The sequence below is a fragment of the Capricornis sumatraensis genome, chromosome 1 (genome assembly GCF_032405125.1).
Source record: "Capricornis sumatraensis isolate serow.1 chromosome 1, serow.2, whole genome shotgun sequence".
NCBI lineage: Eukaryota > Metazoa > Chordata > Mammalia > Artiodactyla > Bovidae > Capricornis > Capricornis sumatraensis.
Window position 1 is genome coordinate 252,485,210 of NC_091069.1, and position 24,820 is coordinate 252,510,029.

Below are 24,820 nucleotides of genomic sequence, written 5' to 3' on the forward strand. Positions count from 1 at the left end.
TGCAACCCCATAGACTGTAGCATGCCACGCTTCCCTTACTTCACTATCTCCAGGAGCTTGTTCAAACTCATGTTCATTGAGTAGTTGATGCCATCCAACCATCTCCTTCTCTGTCGCCCCCTTCTCCTCCTGCCCTCAATCTTTCCCAGCATCAGGGTTTTTTTCCAATGAATCAGCTCTTCGCATCAGAACTTTCAGTGAATATTCAGTGCGATCTTAATATATTAATATTAAACTCAATATACAAGGTAATTAGGTGCACAGGGTAATTGGTCGTAAAGTGAAGCTACAATCATGAATTTCAGATGTTACCGGGCAGCGGTTGGGTTGGAAAGTTGAGCAGGTGGGGGTGATCCGCTCTGCAGTCCACACGGCAGTCAGGACCCAGGTAACCACAACCTTTAGGGTACCTAGGACCCCGCAGCGGAGGTACCCTCCGGCCCGGGCCGCACCCACTGCGAACTGGCAGTCAGCAGCTCAGTCTGTTAGAGCAGGCAACGCCCACTGCGCACGCGCGCATCGCCTTCTCCTAGATCAGGGTAGCAACACGGCCTCGAGGAGCCGCGCCGGCCAATCAGCGCGGCCGGGGGCGGGGCTTTCCCGTGGCGCTCCCGGGTAGGCGGCGGGCAACTTCCGGCAATAAAGCCTGACGCTCCGCCGTCAGGTGCGGGCTGTGGGCTTCTGAGCGCCAGGTGGGGCCGGGATCGTCGGCGCGCTAGGTAAGGAGTGCGATGCTGCGCGCGCCAGGTGGGGACTGTAGGCGTTCGCGCGTCAGGTGGGGACCGAGGCAGCCTTCCGGCCTCAACCCCGCGCCCATCCTCCGCGACACGCCGTCCAGCTTCCTTCACGACCCCGCCCGGTCCTTAGCCGCCTCCCGCCCCCTCCAGGTCGGCCCCCTTGCCCCCCGGCCCCCGCCCGCCGTCTCCAGCATCCCCTTCCCTCGGCCCGGCGTCTTGTGAGTCCGCCCTCCGGCTCCGCCCTCCCCAGGCCAGATTCGTCCTCCTGGCGTCAGTCGTCTGCCCTGGCTCGGCTCCGGCCCCTCTGCGGTTGCCTTCCTTGTTTTTCTTGAGCTGACGCCTCTGCATTTTGCATCCTTCTCTTCGCGGTAAGCTCCGGTTTGCCCATTCTCCCAGCCCTGGCCTGCTAAGACTCATCTGAAAGGAGTCCTGAGGAACCTTCCTTCCCTGCCTCTTGCATACCCTTCCTTACAGCCCTAATCAGAAATAACTCGCGTTCTCTTTTCTTTCCTATTCCACTTCCCCTCTTTCGGGACTGTTTTTCCTTTTCCTTATGGCATCTGTGGTTATCTCTCAGGCCTTCTTATGGTAAAGCCCATTTCTGATTTCCAGCCCTCGATTCACCCCTGTTTGATCTCTCTGGATAAGATTCTTCCACACTTAGAAGCCATATTCATGTTTTATCTGTCAACATTATTTGGAAGTCTTGTAAGGAAAAGAAAGCAACAGAAGAAGGCAAATGCTTATCAAATGAAGAATCAGTCATTCTTACCTCAGAACAATGGAAATTATCTTCTCAAAATTGATGATGAAAGATAAATACTGGAGAAGACTCTCTTTGCCAGCTTTTTGTCTAAATACGAAACTGCCTTTTATTTTCGTCCTAACTTGTGCTTGTTCCTAGTATATATAGCAATAGCTCTTGCTCTACAGTTATAGTTTTTATTGTTTTGAAAATCAGTTTAGTGATTGAGATAAGTACTGTTACTCCATTTCCTTTCCATCTGACTTTAAAAAAGCAAGGTATATGTAGCCTTTTAAAACTTAGTAGCTGTTTCCTTTCATATGTTTTCGTTGTCTTGTGTTTTACATTTAGATCAACCATTACTTTCAATTCAGTTGCTCAGTGGTATCCAACTCTGCGACCCCATGGACTGCAGCACACCAGGCCTCCCTGTCCACCATCAACTCCCGAAGTTTACTCAAACTCATGTCCACTGAGTCACTGATGCCATCCAGCCACCTCATCCTCTGTTGTTCCCTTCTCCAGTCTTCAGTCTTTCTCAGTATCAGGGTCTTTTCTAATGAGTCAGTTCTTTGCATCAGGTGGCCAAAGTATTGGACTTTCAGCTTTAGCATCAGTCCTTCCAATGACTATTCAGGACTGATTTCCTTTAGAATGGACTGGCTGGATCTCCTTGCTGTCCAAGGGACTCTCAAGAGTCTTCTCCAACACCACAGTTCAAAAGCATCAATTCTTTGGCACTCAGCTTTCTTTATAGTCCAACTCTCATATCCATACATGACTACTGGAAAAACCATAGCTTTGACTAGACAGACTTTTGTTGGCAAAGTAATGTCTCTGCTTTTTAATAAAATTTCTAGGTTGGTCATTACTTTTTTTCCAAGGAGCAAGCGTCTTTTAATTTCATGGCTGCAGTCACCATCTGCAGTGATTTTGGAGCCCCCCAAAATAAGGTCAGCCAGTGTTTCCCCATCAATTTGCCATGAAGTGATGGGACTGGATGCCATGATCTTAGTTTTCTGAATGTTAAGGTTTAAGTCAACTTTTTCACTCTCCTCTTTCACTTTCATCAAGAGGCTCTTTAGTTCTTCTTTGCTTTCTGCTATAAGTTTATGGCATTACTTTAGATCATATCTGATGTATGACATATAAGCCAAAAAATATAAGGGAAAAAAACCCTGCAGTTTTATGACATCTGTTTTTATATAGTGTCCTGGAATTGCTGTTATAAAAGTGTTGTGATAGAGATGGATGGTGGTATCCAGGAATTGCTGTCATAACAGTGTTGTGCTAGGGATGGATCATAGACTGAGATTCCATGACTGTAAATCCCAGCTCCACCAACCTTGGTGCCTCAGTTCCTTCAGCTGTAAAATACAGATTTAAACTCTTAAAAGGAGATTGTAACATTTCCTGCCTTGTAGGGTAGGGTAAGGACTAAATGAGATAGTAGAGGTAAATTGTCTAGAGTAATGCCTACCCCATACTGAGATCTAGTAAATGTTTGCTGCTGTTATCATTAGTTAACAGAAAGTTAACTTTTTGAAGGAAAGACATTTTTGGATTACTTCTGATTCGCTTGTGCAGGAGTTTGAGCTGGTAAATGAAGTTCATGAAGTCTTGTTCTGTTGCAGTGCTTCACCTCCATGTCCTGCTGTATAGAACAGACATCAAGGGAAGGTTTACAATGGATAGCCCCATATGCTCTCTGACGTTAGTTGGTAAAATGTGCATAATATTGCAGATTGTACCAGCTATTTCACAAGAGTAGGCACACTTTGAGTTGTTACTCTTACACATTTAATACTTTTCAGGAATAATTTCTAGTTTTTATTTTTGTATTTGGAAATTATTTTAAAAAAGGTAATTTTAAGTAAACCTGTAAAATGCTTGCAGTTCAGATCTTTTAGTAGAACAGGTAGATATATTTCCATACAAGATGATGGGTTGTCATCATTCCAAAAGTTTAGCAATACTGTTTTTCAGTATGCAGATTTGTTAGATGTCTCACACTGGGAACATTTTTGAAAATTTGAGAGCCAAGTCTTTCATATTGCAAGTCATGTTTTTTTCTCTTTTTTTCTTTTCCCTGATGGCTTTTTTTTGGGGAGGCGGAGTGGTTTACTGTTTGTGATCACTGTGCTTCCAGATCTCTGCTTTAGTTTGTGAACTAAAGCATAAAGATTACATTTTGAGTATTATATAAGGTTATATATTGTAATAATCTATGATGGAAAAGAATATGAAAAATATGTATATGACTGAATTACTTAGCTATACACCTGCAGCTAACACAACATTGTAAATCAACTCTACATCAGTTTTTTAAAAAAGGTTATATGCAAGTATAAAGCATAAGTATGAAGATTATTCACATTTATAGGATGGAATACACACATTTGTTTTGAAACACATCTTTTACTCTGTGTTGAAAATAAAACCCTTGAAAATGTACTATTATTATTTCCGTGGCCCATTTAGCTGCATTTCACTCCCTAGCAGCTGAAAAATTAAGGCCAAATTTGTTTCTCACAGAGTTGTTGAAGTCACTGTGATTATCTGTCAAGGTTTGGTAGTTGTAAAGGAATCAATTATCTTACTGGAAACCCCAAGATGACTCTTAACTTCACAGTAGAAACTTGGTGTAAGTGTTATAGGGATTGCTTGTGAGGCCCGAATGTAAATGCGTTAAGTGGTGAGTGGGCATTGTGTCCGCACAGGCAAGTACAATGTGTGTCATAAAGTCTTAAAATACTTTGTTAGCTGAGGTGTTGACAAGAGGTTTCTACTGCTTAAGTAGCTGTTCTTTCTGCCTCTGTTCTCCCTTTCAATTTATCTTTCAGACACTGGCAAATGATTCTCAAAATAGCACTGCTCACATTGCTAGATTGCTCAAAACTTCTAATTACTTAGAGAATAAAGTCCAATATCTCTGGTATTCAACATTCTCCTAGTCTCCTTTTCAACATACCTGCCAGCCTTGCTGTAGATTTCTCTATTTTAGCCAGCCTGTTCTGCTTATTCTCAATCATGTCACATGTATTCCTGTCTTCATATTTTTCTCACCCATCGTTTCTGTGATTGGTATTTTTTCTTTCCTCTCCATTCACTTAAGGTCTAACCATGCTCCAAGGCTAAGCTCGTGTCCTCATTTTTCTTCGGGCGTTTCCCAGATGGTTTGCTTTTTACTAAGAATTTCTTTTAATCATTCTCTCTTCACTCACTCAGTATTCATATTACAAGAGTACATGTATACATATAAAATTTATTTTAATGAGAAACCAAGTTTATTAATTTAACTATACAAAAACTTCTAAATTTTACAAGAAAGGAAAAAACTAAAATAATACATTTATTAAACCTGTGAGCTTACAAATCATAAAAGAAAAAAGAAACAAATACTGGGGATAATTCTTCAACTACATCAGGAATCAAATAATATAGGTTAACAATGTCACCATTTCTGTCTTTCACATCAGCAAATTGTGTTCTATAAAAATTGTCACATGGTTAATACATGTTCACCTAAGAAAATAAATATTAAAAATAAAAATGTCTCAAGAAAAAATAATGTACTTGAAATTCAAACATGAAATCACTTGAAATTCAAACATGCAGAGGTATTCACTGTTTACATTTTGTTTTATCTGCTTTTAGACTTTTTTCTGTGCACACATGTATAAACTTGTGCTCACATGTAGAAATACACAGAAGTATCACCTATATTTTCCTAAATCTTCTTCCACTTAATATACTATGAATATCTTTTTATGATAATAAATATTCACACAATTATTATTTATAGTCACTTACACCCCTGGTGTAATAACATATATTAAACAAAGCCTCTTTTAGATATTTTAATTGTTTTTAATTGTTACAGTTTGTTCCTGTTAAAGAGAATTCTTCAAGGGACATTTTTCTACATAACATCTCCCCTCCCAGTTTTATTGAGATATTAGTGACATATATTAGTGACATATGAAAGTGCTGCACTCAATATGCTAGCAAATTTGGAAAACTCGGCAGTGGCCATAGGACTGGAAAAGGTCAGTTTTCATTCCAATCCCAAAGAAAGGCAATGGCAAAAGAATGTTCAAACTACCACACAATTGCATTCATCTCACACGCTAGCAAAGTAATGGTCAAAATTCTCCAAGCCAGGCTTCAACAGTCCAGGAACCGAGAACTTCTAGATGTTCAAGCTGAATTTAGAAAAGGCAGATGAACCAGAGATCAAATTGCCAACATCCATTATATCATAGAAAAAGCAAGAGAATTCCAGAAAAACGTCTAGTTCTGCTTTATTGACTATGCCAAAGCCTTGACTGTTTGGATCACAACAAACTGGAAAATTCTTCAAGAGATAGGAATACCAGAGCACCTGACCTGCCTCCTGAGAAATCTGTATGGAGCTCAAGAAGCAGCAGTTAGGATTGGACATGGAACAATCGACTGGTTCCAAGTTGGGAAAGGAGACAAGTCTGTATTTTGTCACCCTGCTTATTTAACTTATATGCCGAGTACATCATGTGAAACGCTGGGCTGGAGGAAGCACAAGCTGGAATCAGGATTGTTGGGAGAAGAACCTCAGGTATGCAGATGACACCACCCTTATGGCAGAAAGTGAAGAGGAACTAAAGAGCCTCTTGATGAAAGTGAAAGAGGAGAGTGAAAAAGCTGACTTAAAGCTCAACATTCAGAAAACGAAGATCATGGCATCTGGTCCCATCACTTCATGGCAAATAGATGGGGAAACAATGGAAACAGTGACAGACTTTATTTTGGGGGGCTCCAAAATCACTGCAGATGGTGACTGCAGCCATGATATTAAAAGATGCTTGCTCTTTGGAAGAAAAGCTATGGCCAAGCTAGACAGCATATAAAAAGCAGATATTACTTTGCTGACAAAGGTCCGTATAGTCAAAGCTATGATTTTTCCATTAGTCATGTATGGATATGACAGTTGGACCATAAAGGAAGCTAAGTGCTGAAAAATTGATGCTTTTGAACTGTGATGTAGGAGAAGACTCTTTAGAGTCCCTTGGGCTGCAAAGTCAGTTGTAAAGAAAATCAGTCCTGAATATTCATTGGAAGGACTGCTGCTGAAGCAGAAGCTCCAATACTTTAGCTACCTGATGAGAAGAACTGAGTCATTTGAAAAGACCTTGATGCTGGGAAAGACTGAAGGCAGGAAGAGAAGGGGACAACAGAGGATGAGATGGTTGGATGGCATCACTGACTCGATGGACATGAGTTTGAACAAGCTCTGGGAGTTGGTGATGGACAAGAAAGCCTGGCGTGCTGCAGTCCATGGGGTCACAAAGAGTCGGACACAACTGAGCAACTGAACTGAACTGATAGCACTGATATAAGTTTTTAAATGTTTTTATTTTGTATTGGGGTATAGCTGATTCACAATGTTGTGATAATATCCAGTGAACAGTGAAAGTATCAGGTGAACTGAGCCATACGTATACATGTATCCATTCTCTCCCAACCCCCCTTCCCATCTGGGCTGGCGCATAACATTGAGCAGAGTTCCATGTGCTGTACAGGAGGTCCGTGTTAGTTGTCCATTTTAAATATAGCAGAGTGTACATGTCCATCCCGAACTCCAAAACTATGTCTTCCCTTCACCCTCCCCCCACCCTCTCCAACCGTAAGTTTGTTTTCTAAGTCTGTGAGTCTTACTGTGTGTATCATCTCTTTTTAGATTCCACACATCAGGGATGTCATACGATACTTCTTCTCTGACTTAACTTCACTCAGTATGACAATCTCTGCATCCACCCATGTTGCTGCAAATGGAATTATTTCATTCTTCCTAGGGGCTGAGTGATATTCCGTTGTATATATGTACCACATCTTTAATTAGGCCTCTGTCCATTGCTTCCATGTATTGGCTATTGTCAGCACTGCTGCAGCAAGCATTGGGGTGCATGTATTTTTTCAGATCATGTTTTTCTCCAAATATATGCCCAGGACTAGGATTGCAGAATCATATGGTAGCTTTCTTTTCACTTTTTTAAACCAAATTTTATATGTAGAGCATGATGATCCGGTTTATATACATCACGAAATGAGTACCACAGTAGGTTTAGTGAACATCTATTATCTCATATAGATACAACAGAAAAGAAATAGGAAAAAAAGTATTTTTCCTCATGATGAGAAGTCACAAGATTCACTGTTTTTATAACATTCATGTATAACGTACAGCTTTAACTAGCTTGTTGTACACCACATCCATAGTACCTGTTTATTCTATAGCTGTAAGTTTGTGCATTTTGACTACCTTCATCTGCAATTATGTTTAAATGTATTTACATATATTGTATGTGGAGGGGGCTTTCATTTGTTTTTTTCATTTCGTCAAGGGAGTATACTGGTATACCTTTAGGGAAGGGATGCATAATGTAATGACCAGTTCAGTTCAGTCTCTCAGTCATGTCCGACTCTTTGCGACCCCATGGACTGCAGCACACCAGGCCTCTCTGTCAATCACCAACTCCCTGAGCTTGTTCAAACTCATGTCCATCGAGTCGGTGATGCCATCCAACCATCTCATCCTCTGTCATCCCCTTTTCTTCCTGCCTTCAATCTTTCCCAGCATCAGGGTCTTTTCTAATGAGTTAGCTCTTCACATCAGGTGGCCAAAGTATTGGACTTTCAGCTTCAGCATTCAGTGAATATTCAGGACTGATTTCCTTTAGGATGGACTGGCTGGATCTCCCTGGTATCCAAGGGACTCTCAAGAGTCTTCTCCAATACCACAGTTCAACAGCATCAGTTCTTCGGCACTCAGCTTTCTTTATAGTCCAACTCTCATATCCATACATGACCACTGGAAAAACCATAGCTTTGACTAGACAGACCTTTATTGGCAAAGTAATGTTTCTGCTTTTTAATAAGCTTTCTAGGTTGGTCATAACTTTTCTCCCAAGGAGCAAGTGTCTTTTAATTCCATGGCTGTAATCACCATCTGCAGTGATTTTGGAGCTCAAAAAAATAAAGTCTGCCACTGTTTCCAGTGTTTCCCCACCTATTTGCCATGAAGTGATGGGATCGGATGCTATGATCTTCGTTTTCTGAATGTTGAGTTTTAAATCAACTTTTTCACTCCTCTTTCACTTTCATCAAGAGGCTCTTTAGTTCTTCTTTGCTTTCTGCTGTAAGAGTGGTGTCATCTGCACATCTGAGGTTATTGATATTTTTCCTGGCAATCTTGATGCTAGCTTGTGCTTCATCCAGACCAGCATTTCTCTTGATGTACTCTGCATATAAGTTAAATAAGCAGGGTGACAATATACAGCCTTGACATACTCCTTTCCTGATTTGAAACCAATCTGTTGTTCCATGTCCAGTTCTAACTGTTGCTTCTTGACCTGCTTACAGATTTCTCAGGAGGCAGGTCAGGTGGTCTTGTAGTCCCATCTCTTTCAGAATTTTCCACAGTTTGTTGTGATCCACACAGTCACGGTTTTGGCATAGTCATTAAAGCAGAAGTAGATGTTTTTCTGGAAGTCTCTTGTATTTTCAATGATCCAGTGGATGTTGGCAATTTGATCTCTGGTTTCTCTGCCTTTTCCAGCTTGAACATCTGGAAGTTCATGGTTCACATACTGTTGAAGCCTGGCTTGGAGAATTTTGAACGTTTCTTTGATAGCATGTGAGATGAGTGCAGTTTTTCAGTAGTTTGAGCATTCTTTAGCATTGCCTTTCTTTGGGATTGGAACAACACATTTAGTCTGTGTTTATATATTTGTCATTGAAGCAATTGTATCTTGGACCTATTGGCAATATTCTGTACAGTTGCCATTTGATTCTTCTAAAATGCAGTTTAAATATGATATTGAAAGATACTTGGCAATTGTAAGAGTGGTCCTAACAGACATTTTTCTCTTGTTTGTGTTTTATCTGGATTGACTGGACAGGGGTGGCGGCTTTTGCTTTTCAGGGTGATCTGTAGTTGTGAAACAAGAGTGTAATACGAGCTTTATTTATGTACTGTTGAGATTTAAGGAATTGTTTTCAATTATTTTCTAAAGCAAGGATTTAAATAATATATGACTAAAAAAAGATGTGTTCTGATTATTAATTAGTTTAACAAGGTTTTGAGATCCTCTTGGTATGGCGGAAAATTACTTCATACGTTTCACGTTGGGCACTTGCAGTTAACTCAGGAATATTGTTGAAGGCTTATAATTTCTCCCTGAAATTGTTTTGTCTTTTTAAAGCCCGTATAAATGCCTATTTAATAGCTCATTTTTTGTGAGTTATATTAAATATATTTGGGAGACGGTATTGAAACACTTTAATCTCCTGTGTACTCTGTGATATGATGTGTGATATTAGGGAAATACCCCAGATTTACTTTGTACATGAGGTTAATATAACACAGTTACTCTATTGAAACTTTCTGTTGAATTATCAAGTACCTTTTTGTACAGCTGAATACAGTGTATACTGTTAAGTTCTTACCGTACTGGCTTCCTTATCACACTTCTCTGTTGATCGTCTCTTTCTTGAATCCGTCCTGTCTTGCCTTCCCACTTCCGCTGCATCTGTGGCCCTTCCTTTTTGGTGTCCTTTCCTGGCTCATCTTCGTCTGCCAGTCCCTCACATGCCAGTGAGTCTTAGCGCTTGTGCCTTGACTCTCTCCTTGCCCCGCTCTGTTTGGTCTCTGTCTGAGACGCGGTTCCTGTGGTCATACTGTCTGGATGCTGATGGTTTTCCTACCTTACTCTCTTGCCTCACCCTCTCCTCTGAGTGATGGATCTGCTTGTGTTTCATTCATTCTTCCATTCATTCAGTGATCGGTGAGCTCCCTGTGTGCCTGGAATCATTCCAGGTATTGGGATACAGAGTTGAACAAGACATGGTATTTTCTTGAGGAAGGTGGGCAGCAGTCCTGTAATTTCAGAGGACACTTATTACTGGGAAGACGTGAGGTGCTGGCGGAGAGACTGAGTAGCCTGAGGTCTTTGTGAAGCTCAGATCTGGTTGAGTCGCCTCCCTGCAGAGGTCCCTTTTTTGGCCACTCTGTGTCCTCAGAGTGCAGTCCAGCTCCTTTGAGTCGTCTGCAGAGGTGGCCTCTGCATTCTCACACCAGCCACTGCCCGCTCCTCCCCTTACGTGGTCAGCTTCACCAGACTCGACTGTGTACAGGGCTGAGCATCAGTGTCTCGTGGCTTTGCTTCTAACTTCTGAGTGGATTTTCTGTTTAGTGTCATTTCCCACCTTCTTCCTCACTCTGACTGCTTGTTCTTCAGGCGTGAGCTGGGATGTCAGCCCTGGGACACCTTTCATGACACATGCAGGATTGGGCTAGTAAACCCACCAGTCCTTATCTGTCTGACCCTGTTGGACAACTGAGGTACTGTGTTATCTTCACTGTCTTATCTGTGCGTAGCCGGCATGTAAGGCACATACAGACATTTAAATAGGATTGTATTCATTAAAATTAATGAAGACATGTTCTAAGTGAAAAGAACCATATCAGTTACACATTTTTAACATAAAGTAACCCATGTTTTATAGGCGAACTATGCCATTTTTGGGCCAGGACTGGAGATCTCCAGGATGGAGTTGGATGAAAACTGAAGACGGCTGGAAAAGATGTGATGCGTGGAGCCAGGAACTGGAGGGAGAGAACAGCCAGTGTGACATTGGCCCCGGCATGTGAGTCTAGCTCAGCAGAGTCACGGCGTGTCCCGTCCAACATTGATGTTGCGTCTGCTGAAGCCCCGGCACTTACCAGTTGGCTGAGAATCGGCCCCAGACAGGCTGGTGGGGGAGACAGGTTATTAGCCAGAATCTCAGCCTGGTGGAGTGCCTGCTGCCCACACACAGATGCTGCTATCTTCTTTTTATTTAAAGCATTTACTCCTTACAGCTTTCTGAGAGATAGGTGGTGTTATTATTAACTTCCAATTATAGCTGAGGATGGGGAAGGGAATGGCGACCCACTCCAGTATTCTTGCCTGGAAAACCTCACGGACAGAGGAGGCTGGCAGGCTACCGTCCATGGGGTCACAAACAATCGGACACGACTGAAGCGATTAAACATGCACGCATAGCTGAGGAAGGAGAAGAAATGCAAAGACGCAGTGCTGGTGGCCTACGTCCGAGGCCCATGACAATGGCTTGCGCCAGACGGGAGAGGTTTCTCTTGGAGGCCTGAATGGTGCTGTGGCTTTGCTCGGGACTGAAGTGATGTGTCTTGTTGCTCTGCGGGTCCCTGTGTGGTTCAGGGTGCAGCTTCACCCCAGGGCTGCCTTCCTCCTGGTCAGAGAAGGGAGGCGGGAGATGCCTGTCCCCACCTCACGAGCTGGTGTGTGAGTGGCAGGGGGCGCTGGGGGCCGTGCTCCTTCCCAGATGGAAGTGGGTGATTGCAGACGCAGGAGCAGGCTGGCAGGCCGTGGCGTGTCACTCACTGTCCGTGTCACAAGTGTCCTGCAGCATTTGGGGAGTGGGAGGTCTGTGGACCTCTTCCTCCGAGTCATGGGTCTTGCCGTGGATCATACTGCGTATTTTTATCTCACATTGACCTAATTCTCAACTGTGTATTTTGAACGGACAGCATGAGCCAGACAGCTTAAGCGCACAGGTGTCTGTGCTTTCTCCTGGACGTTTGTCCCGGACCGTTCCCTCCCTTCAGATGAGGGGCAGTCTGGCGGCCTGGCCTGTCCAGGGCAGAGTTTGGCAGAGCACATGTGGGCATGTCTCCCCAGTGCCCCTCACTGCTCTCGTGCAGGCAGACGTGTGTCTGAGCCTGCCTCTCTGGGGGCGGGGCGTGGGGTGGGGGGGTGCCGGGCAGCTCCCTCATCCCCTGTGCTGGGTTCTACTTCTCTGATGTCTTTCTGGGGAGCAGTGTGGTTCCGCTCCTCCTGGATGCCTTTGTGATTGTCATTAGCAAAGCTGTTCAGATTTGAGAGCTTCTGCCTTTAATGCTTGAATCAGTGACAGCAAACTAGTGTGTGACTAGGTATGAGATACAGACAGGATCATCCAATTTCTATGAATTGGTGTTACTTAGCACCTGTCACTGAATGTTAAGTTGGTTGTTTTGCGTAAGTGCTCTTTTGCCTGTCTTGATGATTTACAGTTGTTGCCAGTGTTAAGTCTGTTCTGACAGTGATGAATGCATTCATTTGGCAAATTTAGCTGTTTTTATTAAAAGTAAATTCGGGTTAGTGGATGGCGCCTGTGTACAATTTTCTTGTCAGAGAGTGGTGGCGAGGAAGCCAGCGGTGTGACCTCCTTGGTTTTGAGCATTGGTGCTTGGACCTCTGCTGGCCAGAATCTCCAGGAAGCCCCTCTTTACCACCAGCTGGAAAGTTGTCCAGGGTCAGTGTGCTGAGAGCAAACATTGCATACATCTTCACTTTTGAAGGGGGTGGGCTGCGTTTTGCCTAGTCTTTTTTTGTTTTTAACTACAAGGAAGTTTTATTTTATTTTTTCTAAAGAAAGTTTTTTCAAATTGTTTAGTTATCACCTTATGATTTTATTATCTTGTTTCATCCAAAAGAAAAAAAATGGGAAAGCTTTAAGTTACATGTATTTCAGTGGATAAAAGACATGTTTTACCTCATCTGGCTTCAGTTAAAGGCCCTAATAGGCAGCATTATTTGATTGATGCTTCGTAAGAATACGTGCCAGTGCAGTAATAGTTCTAGTTGAGTCTTTGGAAACGTGGGGACAAGCAGAAATGTTGGGTGTTTCCTCAGCATTGGATCAGAGAGACAGCAGATCATTAGTATCAGGTACTTTTTTCCAGTGTATAGATTATAAATATAAGTTTTAAAGTCTGCAATGACCTTGGTTGAGCATGTCAAAATCCTTAGGAGATTCTAAAACGTGTACATTACTTCCTGATACAACTTTCTGATAAGAACCAGGATAAACCTCAGATTTCTCAGAACAAACAAAAAACTTAGATATTAGCCTTGTAATTTCAAACGTGTGATTTCTTACTTTGAAAATTAAGTGATTGCCTTTAGATTTTAACATGATTTTTATTTTGGGCTCCTGAATTGTAAAAGTATTTGTTGTCCAAATAAACAAAAATTTATTTATTTATTTTACAAAAGAAAATCCAAATGAAGAAATCCTTGTAAAAATATTTTAATGTATCTTTGTTTCAGTATCTTAAATAGTGAAGATGAAGAAATATTCAGTAATGAAGAGCATGAATATGCATCCAAAAAAAGGAAAAAGGACCATTTTAGAAATGACACAAATACTCAATGTAAGATCATTTTCATTAATAATCTCATGATGTTTGCTTGTTGACTATTTTGATAAATTGGATTGTGTTGACAGTGCTTTTCTAGGGCAGAAATGCTGATCCAGTTACATAAGCAATAGTGTGTCCAGAGGTCAGACTTGGTGGTCAGAGTCTTGCAGCTCTGCCGTTTGCTTGACTAAGTCATCAGTAAGATTTACAGCAAGAAATAAAAGACAGGAAAACCCACAGAACAGCCTGTTTGAATGTTGAATTATGTGTATTTAGTTGCTATTCCCTACTCCTTGCGAGCCTGCCCAGGCTCTTCCGCCCATGGAATTCTCCAGGCAATAATACTGGAGCAGGTTGCCGTTTCCTCCTGCAGGGGATCTTCCCAACCCAGGGATTGAACCCTGAATGTGTCTCCTGCATTGCAGGTGGGTTTTTTACCACTGAGTCACAGTAGCGGTCCTGAATTCAGGTCTGTTCACTCCCAAGTGGTGAAACTGACCTTTAGAGGCCTTGACACTGCTTTGGTGCAGGAGACACTGCTGGTTCAGAGCAGGAAATAGTCGTGGTCAGAGCTGGAGCCTGTAGGCAGGGTGGGTGAGGGCCTGCAGATGGGGCAGCTTTGAGAGGGCGCCTGTGCATGTGCTCAGCCCTGAGTCATTGAGGGCCTGTTAGTGTGATCAGTCGTGCGCCCCCTGGAGGATCCCATGGACAGTGTAGTCTCGATCCTTGAAGCTCTGGGACAGGAGTTCTGTGGAAAGTGTATTTAAATGGAATACCATATAGGGACAATGAAAGAGGAAGAGAATTTTTATTAGGGTATATACAAAATGCACATTTATAGCCATTTATGTTTGGAGATGGCAGAAGTCACTGGTGACACTGTTTTCTTCTAAGTCACCAAGACGTGGCGGTGCCATGACCTCTTTCACGCAAAGACTTTTCAACACTTTATAAACTGATGTTGGGAAGCAAAGCACGTGGCCGAGTCAGGGGGTCTCCTGTCCACATGGCAGCAGTGTTGTTACATGTGCAGGTTTTGAAGCTCCTCAAAATCTTCATTTGGTACTGAGTTACCAGAAGTTAAAAACAAATTTTTATCCTAGGTTTTTATCGTGAAAACTGGATCTATGTCCATAAAGAAAGCACAAGAGAAGTAAGTATTCTGTTATAAATAAGAGTATATTTTGTATTGTTTCTGTTGGTTGTGTGATGTCACATTAAGTAAATTGTTTCTTTTGCAATATCAAATCAGTGTCCAAATTCTGACAGGTGAAAGCTTTCTGAGGGTCTTTCAGACAGTCTTTGCATGTGCATGAGTGTGTGTGTGTGCCTGTGTGCTATATGTGCCTGTGTGTGTGTGGTGAGTGTGTGTGTGTGTGGTGAGTGTGCGTGTGTGTGGTGAGTGTGCGTGTGTGTGGTGTATGTGCCTCTGTGTGTGTGTGTGTGTGTGTGTGTGTGGTGTGAGTGGTGCATGTCAGTGCCCCGTACAGATCTGATTCATCTGAGGGCTGTTTCAGAACAAGTTTGGGCCCACAGGTGCTTTGATATTTTCTCCCCACCCTCCCTGAGCTGTTCACAGTGAGCTGCTTTTGCTGGTGGGGCTGTGTCTTGGCCCCTGTGTGTTCTGGGAGGGTGGGAACAGCTTGTAAACCCTTGTTTATTTGTAGAGTAGTGAAGGTGGTGTTGGTAGTTAAGTTGGAATCTGCAAAGAGCAGTTCAGGCCCTGCCATCCCCCTTTCTTGGCGGAAGGTCTGGTCTGTTCACCTCAGCTGTCTGTTTCCTTTTTCTCTGCTTGGTATCTGGAGGAGCTTGCTTCCATCTGTAACCTGAAAGACCCTTTTGCTTTTGTCTTATTTTGTGACAATTGGGGGAAATGATTTGGGAGGAGTCGTTTAGCATGTGTTTAGACTATGTTAGCGTGAGTGAAGTGTTCTGGCAGTGCTGGTAGTGGCTGTTCTGAAGCCAGCCACATTTCCTAGAAACTTAAGGGTTAGATCCTGAGACAGGGAGTTAATCTGAGCCGTTTGGCAGTAGTTGCTGTTGTTAAATGGATGTGCCGCTGGGAGAACCTGTATGAGCTCATGAAAGACTCCGAGACAGAGCAGAGGTCCTGCTTTGGTGCACACGAGGCAGCAGGGGAGGGGCTGTGAGGCTTCGGATGGTGCTGGGTCTGCGGGGCAGGGGCCCAGGCAGGCGTCGGGAGGGCCCCCGCCATGTAGCATCGCACCTTTGGGGTTCTCCTCTGGGTCCACCAAGTGTCTGCTGCTCGTGTGGTGCACATGTGCGACTCCCAGCCCTGTTGTGAGATGGTTGGCTGCCCGGAAGGAGTCTGCCGCACCAGTGTCTGGATGCTGTTCACTGAGAAAGAGAAGCGTTACCGCTGTGATGGGTTTCATGTTATGATCGACGCTCCCTCCGCAGCTCCCAGGGAAACATTCTGCAGCTAGTGGTGTGAGCATTTACAGTGAGTGTGTCTTGCTGACTTCTGTGCACTGCGAGGCTGCTGCGGTTTGGGGGTGTGTCTTGTGTCAGAGACAAGGTGTCCCCTGTGCCGCCCGCCTTGCTGGGGCCGCTCCTGTCTCTGTTTGAAACGCGAGGCATGTCTGACTCCTTGTGTTTTCTGTGATTATTCCTATGCTTTATCCTCACAATGCTGAACTGAAAACCTCTCTGTGTTCTAAGTGTTCAAAAACAGAAATAGAGTTTAAAGTGTCTTCTGAAACCTAGGGTTCAAATCTGTGCAGCACTTAATATAGAACCTGGGGCATATCATTAAGGAAAAACATCTGAAATAGCAGTGTTTCTGGTAATGAAAAAAGAGTCACATTTCCTTCGTGGTCTTTGACTCTTGAACCCGTGAGCCTTATTACCACATGCTTGGGTTTTGAGGTGCTCGGCCCCCTGTTCCCAGCCTGAACACTGCCCATTGTCACGTCCCATTGCCTCCAGCCCTTCCCACCTAAACACTGGTATTCAGACCTCCTGCCCCACTCAGGTGCGTCTCAGCCTGGATCCTGAGTGGCTGGACGGACACAGGACTGCCTGCAGAGGAATTGAATGGCAACGTGTGTTCATAGAAGAGGCCTTTTTATAGTGGCCAAGCATGATTTATGTGTTTGTAGTTGCACAGCCTAGAATACATCTGGTTATTTTGTTATTTTAGGCTTAATTTGGGCCTCCCCAGGTGCATGTCAACAAAAGAAATTGACAAGTATAAAGCAGAGACATTACTTTGCCGACTAAGGTCCGTCTAGTCAAGGCTATGGTTTTTCCAGTAGTCATGTATGGATGTGAGAATTGGACTGTGAGGAAGGCTGAGTGTCAAAGAATTGATGCTTTTGAACTGTGGTGTTGGAGAAGACTCTTGAGAGTCCCTTGGACTGCAAGGAGATCCAACCAGTCCATTCTGAAGGAGATCAGCCCTGGGATTTCTTTGGAAGGAATGATGCTAAAGCTGAAACTCCAGTACTTTGGCCACCTCATGCAAAGAGTTGACTCATTGGAAAAGACTGTGATGCTGGGAGGGATTGGGGGCAGGAGGAGAAGGGGGCGACTGAGGATGAGATGGCTGGATGGCATCATAGACTCTGTGGACGTGAGTCTGAGTGAACTCCGGGAGTTGGTGATGGACAGGGAGGCCTGGCGTGCTGCGATTCATGTGGTCGCGAAGAGTCGGACACGACTGAGCAACTGAACTGAACTGGACTGAATCAGTATTTATCTTTATATCTACAGTGGTGTAGAGTGTCAATGCATATACATAATTGATTATACATAAATGAAAGACTTAGAATGGCTTTAATTTTACTCTAACATTAAATCTAAATATGGAATAAATCATAATAAAAATGAATATCCTTTGCAAAAATTAAAAAAAAAAAGTTTCACAGACTAATTCCCGTTAGCTGTCCATTCATTTTGGCTGGTTGGCTGATTTGATGTAACTTGTGTCTGTTTTTCCAGAGACACGGCTACTGTACTTTGGGAGAAGCTTTTAATCGCTTAGACTTCTCCAGTGCGATCCAGGACATCCGAAGGTTCAATTACGTGGTCAGGGTGAGTATTCATTTCAGAGCCACCGGAGGACACGTGGAGTGGTTGCGCCCTAAAGATTATCATGTCACATGGTTAAGATGCTTTTGGCAGCTGCGAAAAGCTGTGGTTGTTCCTGGTGGAAAACCATGGGATGGGGGTGGGGGTCAGGAGGAGAAGGATTGAAGCTCCCTCCAGCCCACCTCACGTGTCACGTTGGAGACAGGAAGAGAAGCGGGAGTTTCTCTCAGGGTTTCTTGCCCGGTGGTTTCATATGCATTTTCTACTTTGTGTTTTTCCCAGAGTGAGCCCTGCTCGATAGAGGGGAGCAAGGTAGTGGAGAGAAGAGAACTGATACAGAACAGAGCTGCATAGAAGCCTTATTGTGTTAATGATACATTTTTAGAAGAATTTTTTTACCTTTTCCTGAATTCAGAAAATAAGGGGTCTCACTATATATTGCATTTATTGTTTTTATTTGCCTAGCAAGTTTACTCACCTGACTGTCCTAGGCCAAGAGTTTAAGTGATGAGTCATGAAACTGTTAATTGGGATTTTTAATAGTGCCACGAGGCTGTGGTACGTACTTGGCCTGTAGGAATGCTCCTGTAAGGACAGAGCGCTGGCTGGTTACGTGACCTCCAGCCGGGCCTGGGGTGTGGTTTCTGTAATCACTGCGGCACAGGACACATGTGTATAGACACACTAGAATTAGCGGCATGATCCTCCCCAGCAATTATCTTGTGATTGTCATGTTTGTCATTTTGGCCTCCACAGTCAACACAGTAGTGTGAGCGTGTGCGAGAGTGTGTAAGTGTGTGTGAGTTGGCCCTTTCTCTGCTCCCTCTGCAACTGACAGAGGCAGCAGGGAGGGCTGGAGAGGAGGGATGAAGAACCCCTTTTTAGAGACACAGGAGCAGATGTGATCTGGGTTCTGGAGTGTGTTTGCGGCTCACCCAGAGGGGCTCAGATTGCTCAGGAGCAGTACGGGCCACAGTGAACGGGTGTGTGCAGGTGCTGATCTGCCCAGCACCGCAGACAGGCGTGGCCACAGTGAGGGCTGCGTGGGCACAGCAGCCACAGGATGTGAGGCGGCGGGATGGGCTGACCCGGGGCTCCTGATCCGGTGCACAGAGCTGGGCGTGGGTCACTGGAGACTCCTACAGATGAGCGGTGTTTGTGATGACCGGTGTCCCTGATGTGCAGAGGGGAGGGGCAGCTCTGTGACTGAGAAGCTAGCCCTGACGCCGCGTCCCCCCGGGTCCTCCCCGCTGGCCTCCCTGCCGGCCACCAGGACCTCTCCTCCCACAGAGCCGAGGAGGGATGCAACAGTTTCTGTGTGCTGAGAACAGCCAGCCTCTGACAGAGGGGGGGCCTGGGAGGCAGGTGGACATCGGGGCTAAATGGACGTGCAAGAGCAGTGGGAGGGCAGCACTGGCAAGGAAGCTGGAGGGACAGACAGAGGGACAGATGTGCTGGGGGGCCATCAGGGAAGGGCTGGCTCATGTGAGGCTGGGGCGGTCAGAGGGGGAACAGAGTGCAGCAGGGGTGGCCGGGACACCAGCCGGGACTGGACGGCGGAGGGTGAGCAGCAGCCCTACCTGCACCCTTTGCTTTCTTCTCGGGTTACTGGGGTGGGGAGGTGGGCTTCCCTTCAGAGGTGATGCTCACCTGTGACCACCTCCCCCCGCCAAGCTGTTGCAGCTGATTGCAAAGTCCCAGCTGACCTCGCTGAGTGGTGTGGCCCAGAAGAACTACTTCAACATCCTGGATAAGATCGTTCAGAAGGGTAAGGCGAGCACTGGAGTTTTTACTGATCTCAGTCTTAGTTAGAAACTTAGTACAAGGAGATTGGATTTTTCTTTGATTTACCCCCAGTATTGATGGTGTCAGGTAATGTGATGGGCTCAGGTTGGCTGCTTGGTACTTGATGTTCTTGGTGGTGGTCTTTAAAAGATGGTTTTGGACACAGAAGAATATATTGTAATGAGAAAGACAGGTTGGGGGGCACACCTTGAGGCATGTGGGATCTTAGTTCCCCCACCAGGGATTGAGCCCATGCTTCCTGCAGTGGAAGTGCAGTCTTAGCCACTGGGCTGGCAGGGAAGTCCCTGAGAAAGTAATCCCTGAGTTTTAAACGGACGCGTACTCCTTCATGGGTAACTAGTCATGGCTCACTTTTGCTATATAGTGATTCTGTAATTAGCAAGGTTGTGACTTAATTCTTATGCATCAGATAAGCCTGTAATTTTCTTTTTAACTTAATGTTTGTCTTGATTAGTTAATGGCCAATAATAAATGGAACTCTAAGCATTTATGCATATATGTGCCATTTTAACTATCAGTTCTATTTATGATTAAGTATAAAAGAAAGTAGAGATGGTTTTAAAGACAAAATTGTAGACTCAACCACAAATACACTATTAGACAGCATTTGGAAGTTTTTGAATCTCATCATACTTGTGATATCTCAAAAATGATGCCACTTTGGATATGCAGTGAAATTAGATCATTATTTTCTTTTTGTGGTGAAATATACATAAAATACCATCTTCCCTGTGCATCTCGAGTACACAGCTCGGTGGCACTGAGCATAGTCACATCACTGCAGCTGTGGCCTGCACAGCGGCGACACGTTAAACTCAGAACTGACACACGCGTCACTGCGGCTGTGGCCACCACAGTGGTGACACGCTGTCCGCAGAACTGACACACTGTCCTCATACACACTAATCCCGCCTCCCCAGCACCCGCCATCTACATGCTCTGTGAATTTGACTATTCCAAGGGCCTCATATCAGGAGCATCAAACAACGCTTGTCCATTTGTGACTGGTTCTTATCATAGGGTCTTCGGGTTTCACGTGACGCATGTCAGCATTTCTGCCCTGTTTGAGGCTGAGTGATACTGCACTGTGTGTATAAGCCACACTCTGTTTACCTGTGGTGTCTGTTGAGAGGCCCGTGGGTGTGGAAGCAGGCCATTTGAAAGTCACTTGCTCCGTCACTTTTGGCTGCGCCTGGCCCTGCTGCCGCACGGGCTTTTCTCTGGTTGCGGAGGGCGGGGCTCCTCTCTGGCCGTGGTGCGTGGGCATCTCATCGCGGTCACTTCTGTTGGCGAGCACAGGCTCTCGGGCTCTCAGGCCTCAATAGCTGCAGCCCATGGGCTCACCAGCTGCGGCTCCCAGGCTCTGGAGCATGGGCTGAATAGTTGTGGCTCACAGGCTTAGTTGCTCTGAGGCGTGTGGAACCTTCCCGGATCCAGGAGCAAACCCGTGGCTCTCCTGCATTGGCAGATGGATCCTTCACTGAGCCGCCAGGGAAGCCTGGAAGCAGGTCATTTTTGACAGTGGGGGCTGCCTGTACCGTTGGGGGCTGCCTGTACCGTTGGGGGCTGCCTGTACCGTTGCATTGTTTCGTTTTTGTTTATTGCAGTTCTCGGTGACCACCAAAATCCTCGCCTGATCAAGGATCTTCTCCAAGACCTCAGCTCCACCCTGTGCATTCTGATCCGAGGAGTAGGGAAGTCCGTGCTGGTGGGAAACATCAACATCTGGATTTGCCGATTGGAGACCGTTCTCCGCTGGCAGCAGCAGCTGCAGAATCTTCAGATGACGGAGGTATGTGCTTTCTGGCCTGCAAGTGAGTAGTCTCTGCTGTTACATCACAGAAGCCATCGCTACTTCTAAGTGTACGTGGAAGACTATCACAGCTTTTCCAAAGGTTTCTTTCTCTTTACATTTCCTGAATACATATTAAACTGTCGTAAGATGGATTCAGGCCAAAAGACTCTTTAATGGCTTATAGGTGTCGTTGGAAAGACAGTGGGGATGGTAATTATTAAAAACGGCTGGTCCTATGGGTGATGAGGTGGTAAATTAATTTACCTTGACAGCAGATTAGATATTTTAGACTAGAATAACACTGGGTAAATTAAGACTGCACCGTATAGTGGTGACTCTGTTCACCTGCTGTTGCTTCTCGGGGTTGGTGTTTTCATCTCCATTTCTTGCTGTCTTGGATGTTTTGTGTTTATTCTGATAACTGGTTTCACCAAGAGAAATGTTGACCCCATTCACCAAAGTGTCTTAGATTGTGTTTGGTTTATCTCTGGTTGGGTTCAGAGGTGACCTTGGGCCATGTATTTTTCATGTAAATGCGAGATTTATAGGGAGTGATGATTCCCTCGCTAACGCCCTGCAGTTAGCAGGGGTGATCTGACATTCCATGTCCAGGCAGCCTCATTCCCATGCTCAGGGGCTTGTGCTGAGAGGGCCACTCACCTGTAAGACACTTACATGTGGGGTGTCTGCTTTCCAGACCGTGACCAGGCCATGTGCCCCAGGTCCCACTGTCCCTGAGTCCCTGGTGTGCACTGACGCCACGTCACCCGGTGTACTCTGGGACTCGGGTGTCAGTGTCCGGGGCCCCAGGTCCAGCCAGGGTCGCTGCAGCGTGTCATCTGGCAGGAGTGGGGAGGAGGGAGATGGCACTGTGACCGACGTGCTCCCGCATTCCCGCTGGAGTAAGTGTGCGGGCCATCCCAGCAGGTGGACAGTGGCCTGACACTCAGCGACCTTCCCGTGCACATGCTCAGCAACATCCTGTACAGGTTCTCGGATGGGTGGGACATCGTCACCTTGGGTCAGGTGACCCCGACACTGTCCGCGCTCAGCGAGGACCGGCAGCTGTGGAAGAAGCTCTGCCAGTACCACTTTGGGGAGAAGCAGGTGAGTGGGGGTTGTGGCCCTGATGGCCGAGCCTGGCTGCTTCAGGGAGTGGACTAGAATCACTATGGGAAAGCCTGCTTTTCATGTGGAGAAAGCCATAATTTTAAAAATGACCCAGAACAGAGCAGCAGAACCGGGCAGTTTCTTCCTGTCAAGGATGGGCCATTAGTCTTTCCTGTAACTGGAGGCCCCTCTCCAGGCAGTGTGTCCCCTCGGAGACTCACGGGTAGGCACCTGCTCCCTGCACCTTGCCCTCCCAGGATGGGGCCAGCCTTGGGTTCTGGTGGATGCTGTGTGTCTCCCACTTATCGCTGCCCCTCCCTGCCACCCCCGCGCTGTGTGGCTTCTGGAGCACAGCACCGCCAGCTGGGTGCCCATGACACACACAGCAGCGTGCAGGGCCAAAGCAGACAGTCTTGCCCCAGGGAGGCCCCAGGGAGGGCCAGATGTCATGTGACTCCTCAGACACAGGCTCGCAGACTTGAGGGGTCACATACCTATCCAGGAGAAAGTCAGGTGGTGGAGGCAGCAAGCAGGTTCCTGCCTGAATCAGAGGGTGAGGGTCGGGCACAGCCAGGCCGCAGGGCCACCATGGTCGCCTTCTCCTGGGGGGCACGGGGCTCACGAGTGGAGGGTAACATTGTGAGGAACCATGAAGATGCTGCTGCGTTGGGCAGCCCCTGGCCATGCCCAAGCCCGCCTGCCCAGCATCCCATCCATGCCTGTTCCTCTGAGGGTGTGGTTGCTGCCCCGTAGGGTGTGAGGTGCCACCTCCTGCCATCTCTGGGGCCCAAGACACCGAGCATCTTTTCATGTGCTTGCTGCCTGTTTGTGTGTGTCTCCAAATCCTTTGCCCATTTTGTATTTGGATACTTTCTGCATTCTGGTTACCAGTCCCTGTCACACTCGATAACATGTAACTTATTTTTAACTTAATAGACATCATGGACATCACTCTAGATAAAAATCTTTAAGTCTGTTGAACAGCTGCATGGTATTCCATTGTATAGATTCAGCTCAAATTTAATTTCTGATAATTGAATGTTTCCTGCAGTGTGTGGCCTTTTAAAGTTGTTGTGCACATGACGCTGCTATGAAAGTCATCTGCTTCTGAACAGAGGTCTGTTTGTCTAGTTTTGTAGACACTTGATCCTTTCAGAAAAAGGCCATGTGGAGTGGAAGCTGATGTATTTTGCACTTCAGAAGCACTACCCCACCAAGGAGCAGTACGGAGACACCTTGCACTTCTGCCGGCATTGCAGCATCCTCTTCTGGAAGGTAAGGATAGCACCTGTGCTGCTGGAGAGACATACCGTCCAGCTGGGAGTAGTGAGTGATGACATGATGGTGTCCCAACAGGGACTGTCGCCCCGAGCGTAGAGTGTGTGATGACATGATGGTTTCTCAATAGGGACTGTCCACCCGAGGGTAGAGTGTGATGACATGATGGCATCTCACCAGGGATGTCTATCCGGGTATAGAGTGTGATGACATGACGGCATCTCACCGGGGACTGTCCACCCGAGTGTAGCGTGTGATGACATGATGGCGTCTCACTGGGGATGTCCATCCGGGTATAGAGTGTGATGACATGATGGCGTCTCACCGGGGATGTCCACCCGAGGGTAGCGTGTGATGACATGATGGCGTCTCAATAGGGACTGTCCACCCGAGTGTAGCGTGTGTTGACATGATGGCATCTCACCAGGGATGTCTATCTGGGTATAGAGTGTGATGACATGATGGCGTCTCAGCAGGGATGTCCACCCGAGTGTAGAGTGTGATGACATGATGGTATCTCACCAGGGACTGTCCACCCGAGTATAGCGTGTGACAACATGATGGCGTCTCACCAGGGACTGTCCACCTGATTATAGAGTGTGGTGACATGATGGGGTCTCACCAGGGATGTCTATCTGGGTATAGAGTGTGATGACATGATGGCGTCTCAGCAGGGATGTCCACCCGAGTGTAGAGTGTGATGACATGATGGTATCTCACCAGGGACTGTCCACCCCAGTGTAGCGTGTGATGACATGATGGCGTCTCACCAGGGACTGTCCACCTGATTATAGAGTGTGGTGACATGATGGCGTCTCACCAGGGACTGTCCACCCGAGTGTAGAGTGTGATGATATGATGGTGTCTCACCAGGGACTGGGGCCAGCGGCAGGTTCACCAAATCAGAACTGTGGTTGGACCCGAAATTGGGGCCACTGAACCTCATCTGGTGTAGGATGGTAGGGCATGACGTGGTCCCTGGCCATGAGCACGCTGACTGTGCTGCAGCCCGAATCCTGGCGGGCTGCTTCCCCCTGTTCTCATGGCTCAGCCTG

At 45.9% G+C, this 24,820-nt stretch overlaps 1 protein-coding gene across 4 annotated transcripts in view; it reads left to right on the forward strand.

Annotated features, from left to right (window-relative positions):
- The first annotated feature begins 630 nt into the window (after window positions 1–630).
- The window catches only part of FBXO25 (F-box protein 25), a 28,057-nt gene continuing 3,867 nt past the window's right edge, over window positions 631–24,820 (forward strand). For 2 of the 4 annotated variants that reach the window (XM_068974006.1, XM_068973976.1), the window contains exons 1-9: window positions 631–719; window positions 11,026–11,166; window positions 13,632–13,735; window positions 14,827–14,876; window positions 17,687–17,779; window positions 19,451–19,544; window positions 21,190–21,374; window positions 22,302–22,484; window positions 23,619–23,762. In XM_068974006.1, the coding sequence (XP_068830107.1) occupies window positions 11,033–11,166; window positions 13,632–13,735; window positions 14,827–14,876; window positions 17,687–17,779; window positions 19,451–19,544; window positions 21,190–21,374; window positions 22,302–22,484; window positions 23,619–23,762 (987 nt within the window). In that variant the 5' untranslated portion in view covers window positions 631–719; window positions 11,026–11,032. Of the gene's footprint in view, window positions 720–1,024; window positions 1,106–11,025; window positions 11,167–13,631; window positions 13,736–14,826; window positions 14,877–17,686; window positions 17,780–19,450; window positions 19,545–21,189; window positions 21,375–22,301; window positions 22,485–23,618; window positions 23,763–24,820 lie in introns of those variants that run through there. The other 2 variants (XM_068973995.1, XM_068973985.1) reach the window with 2 other exon arrangements.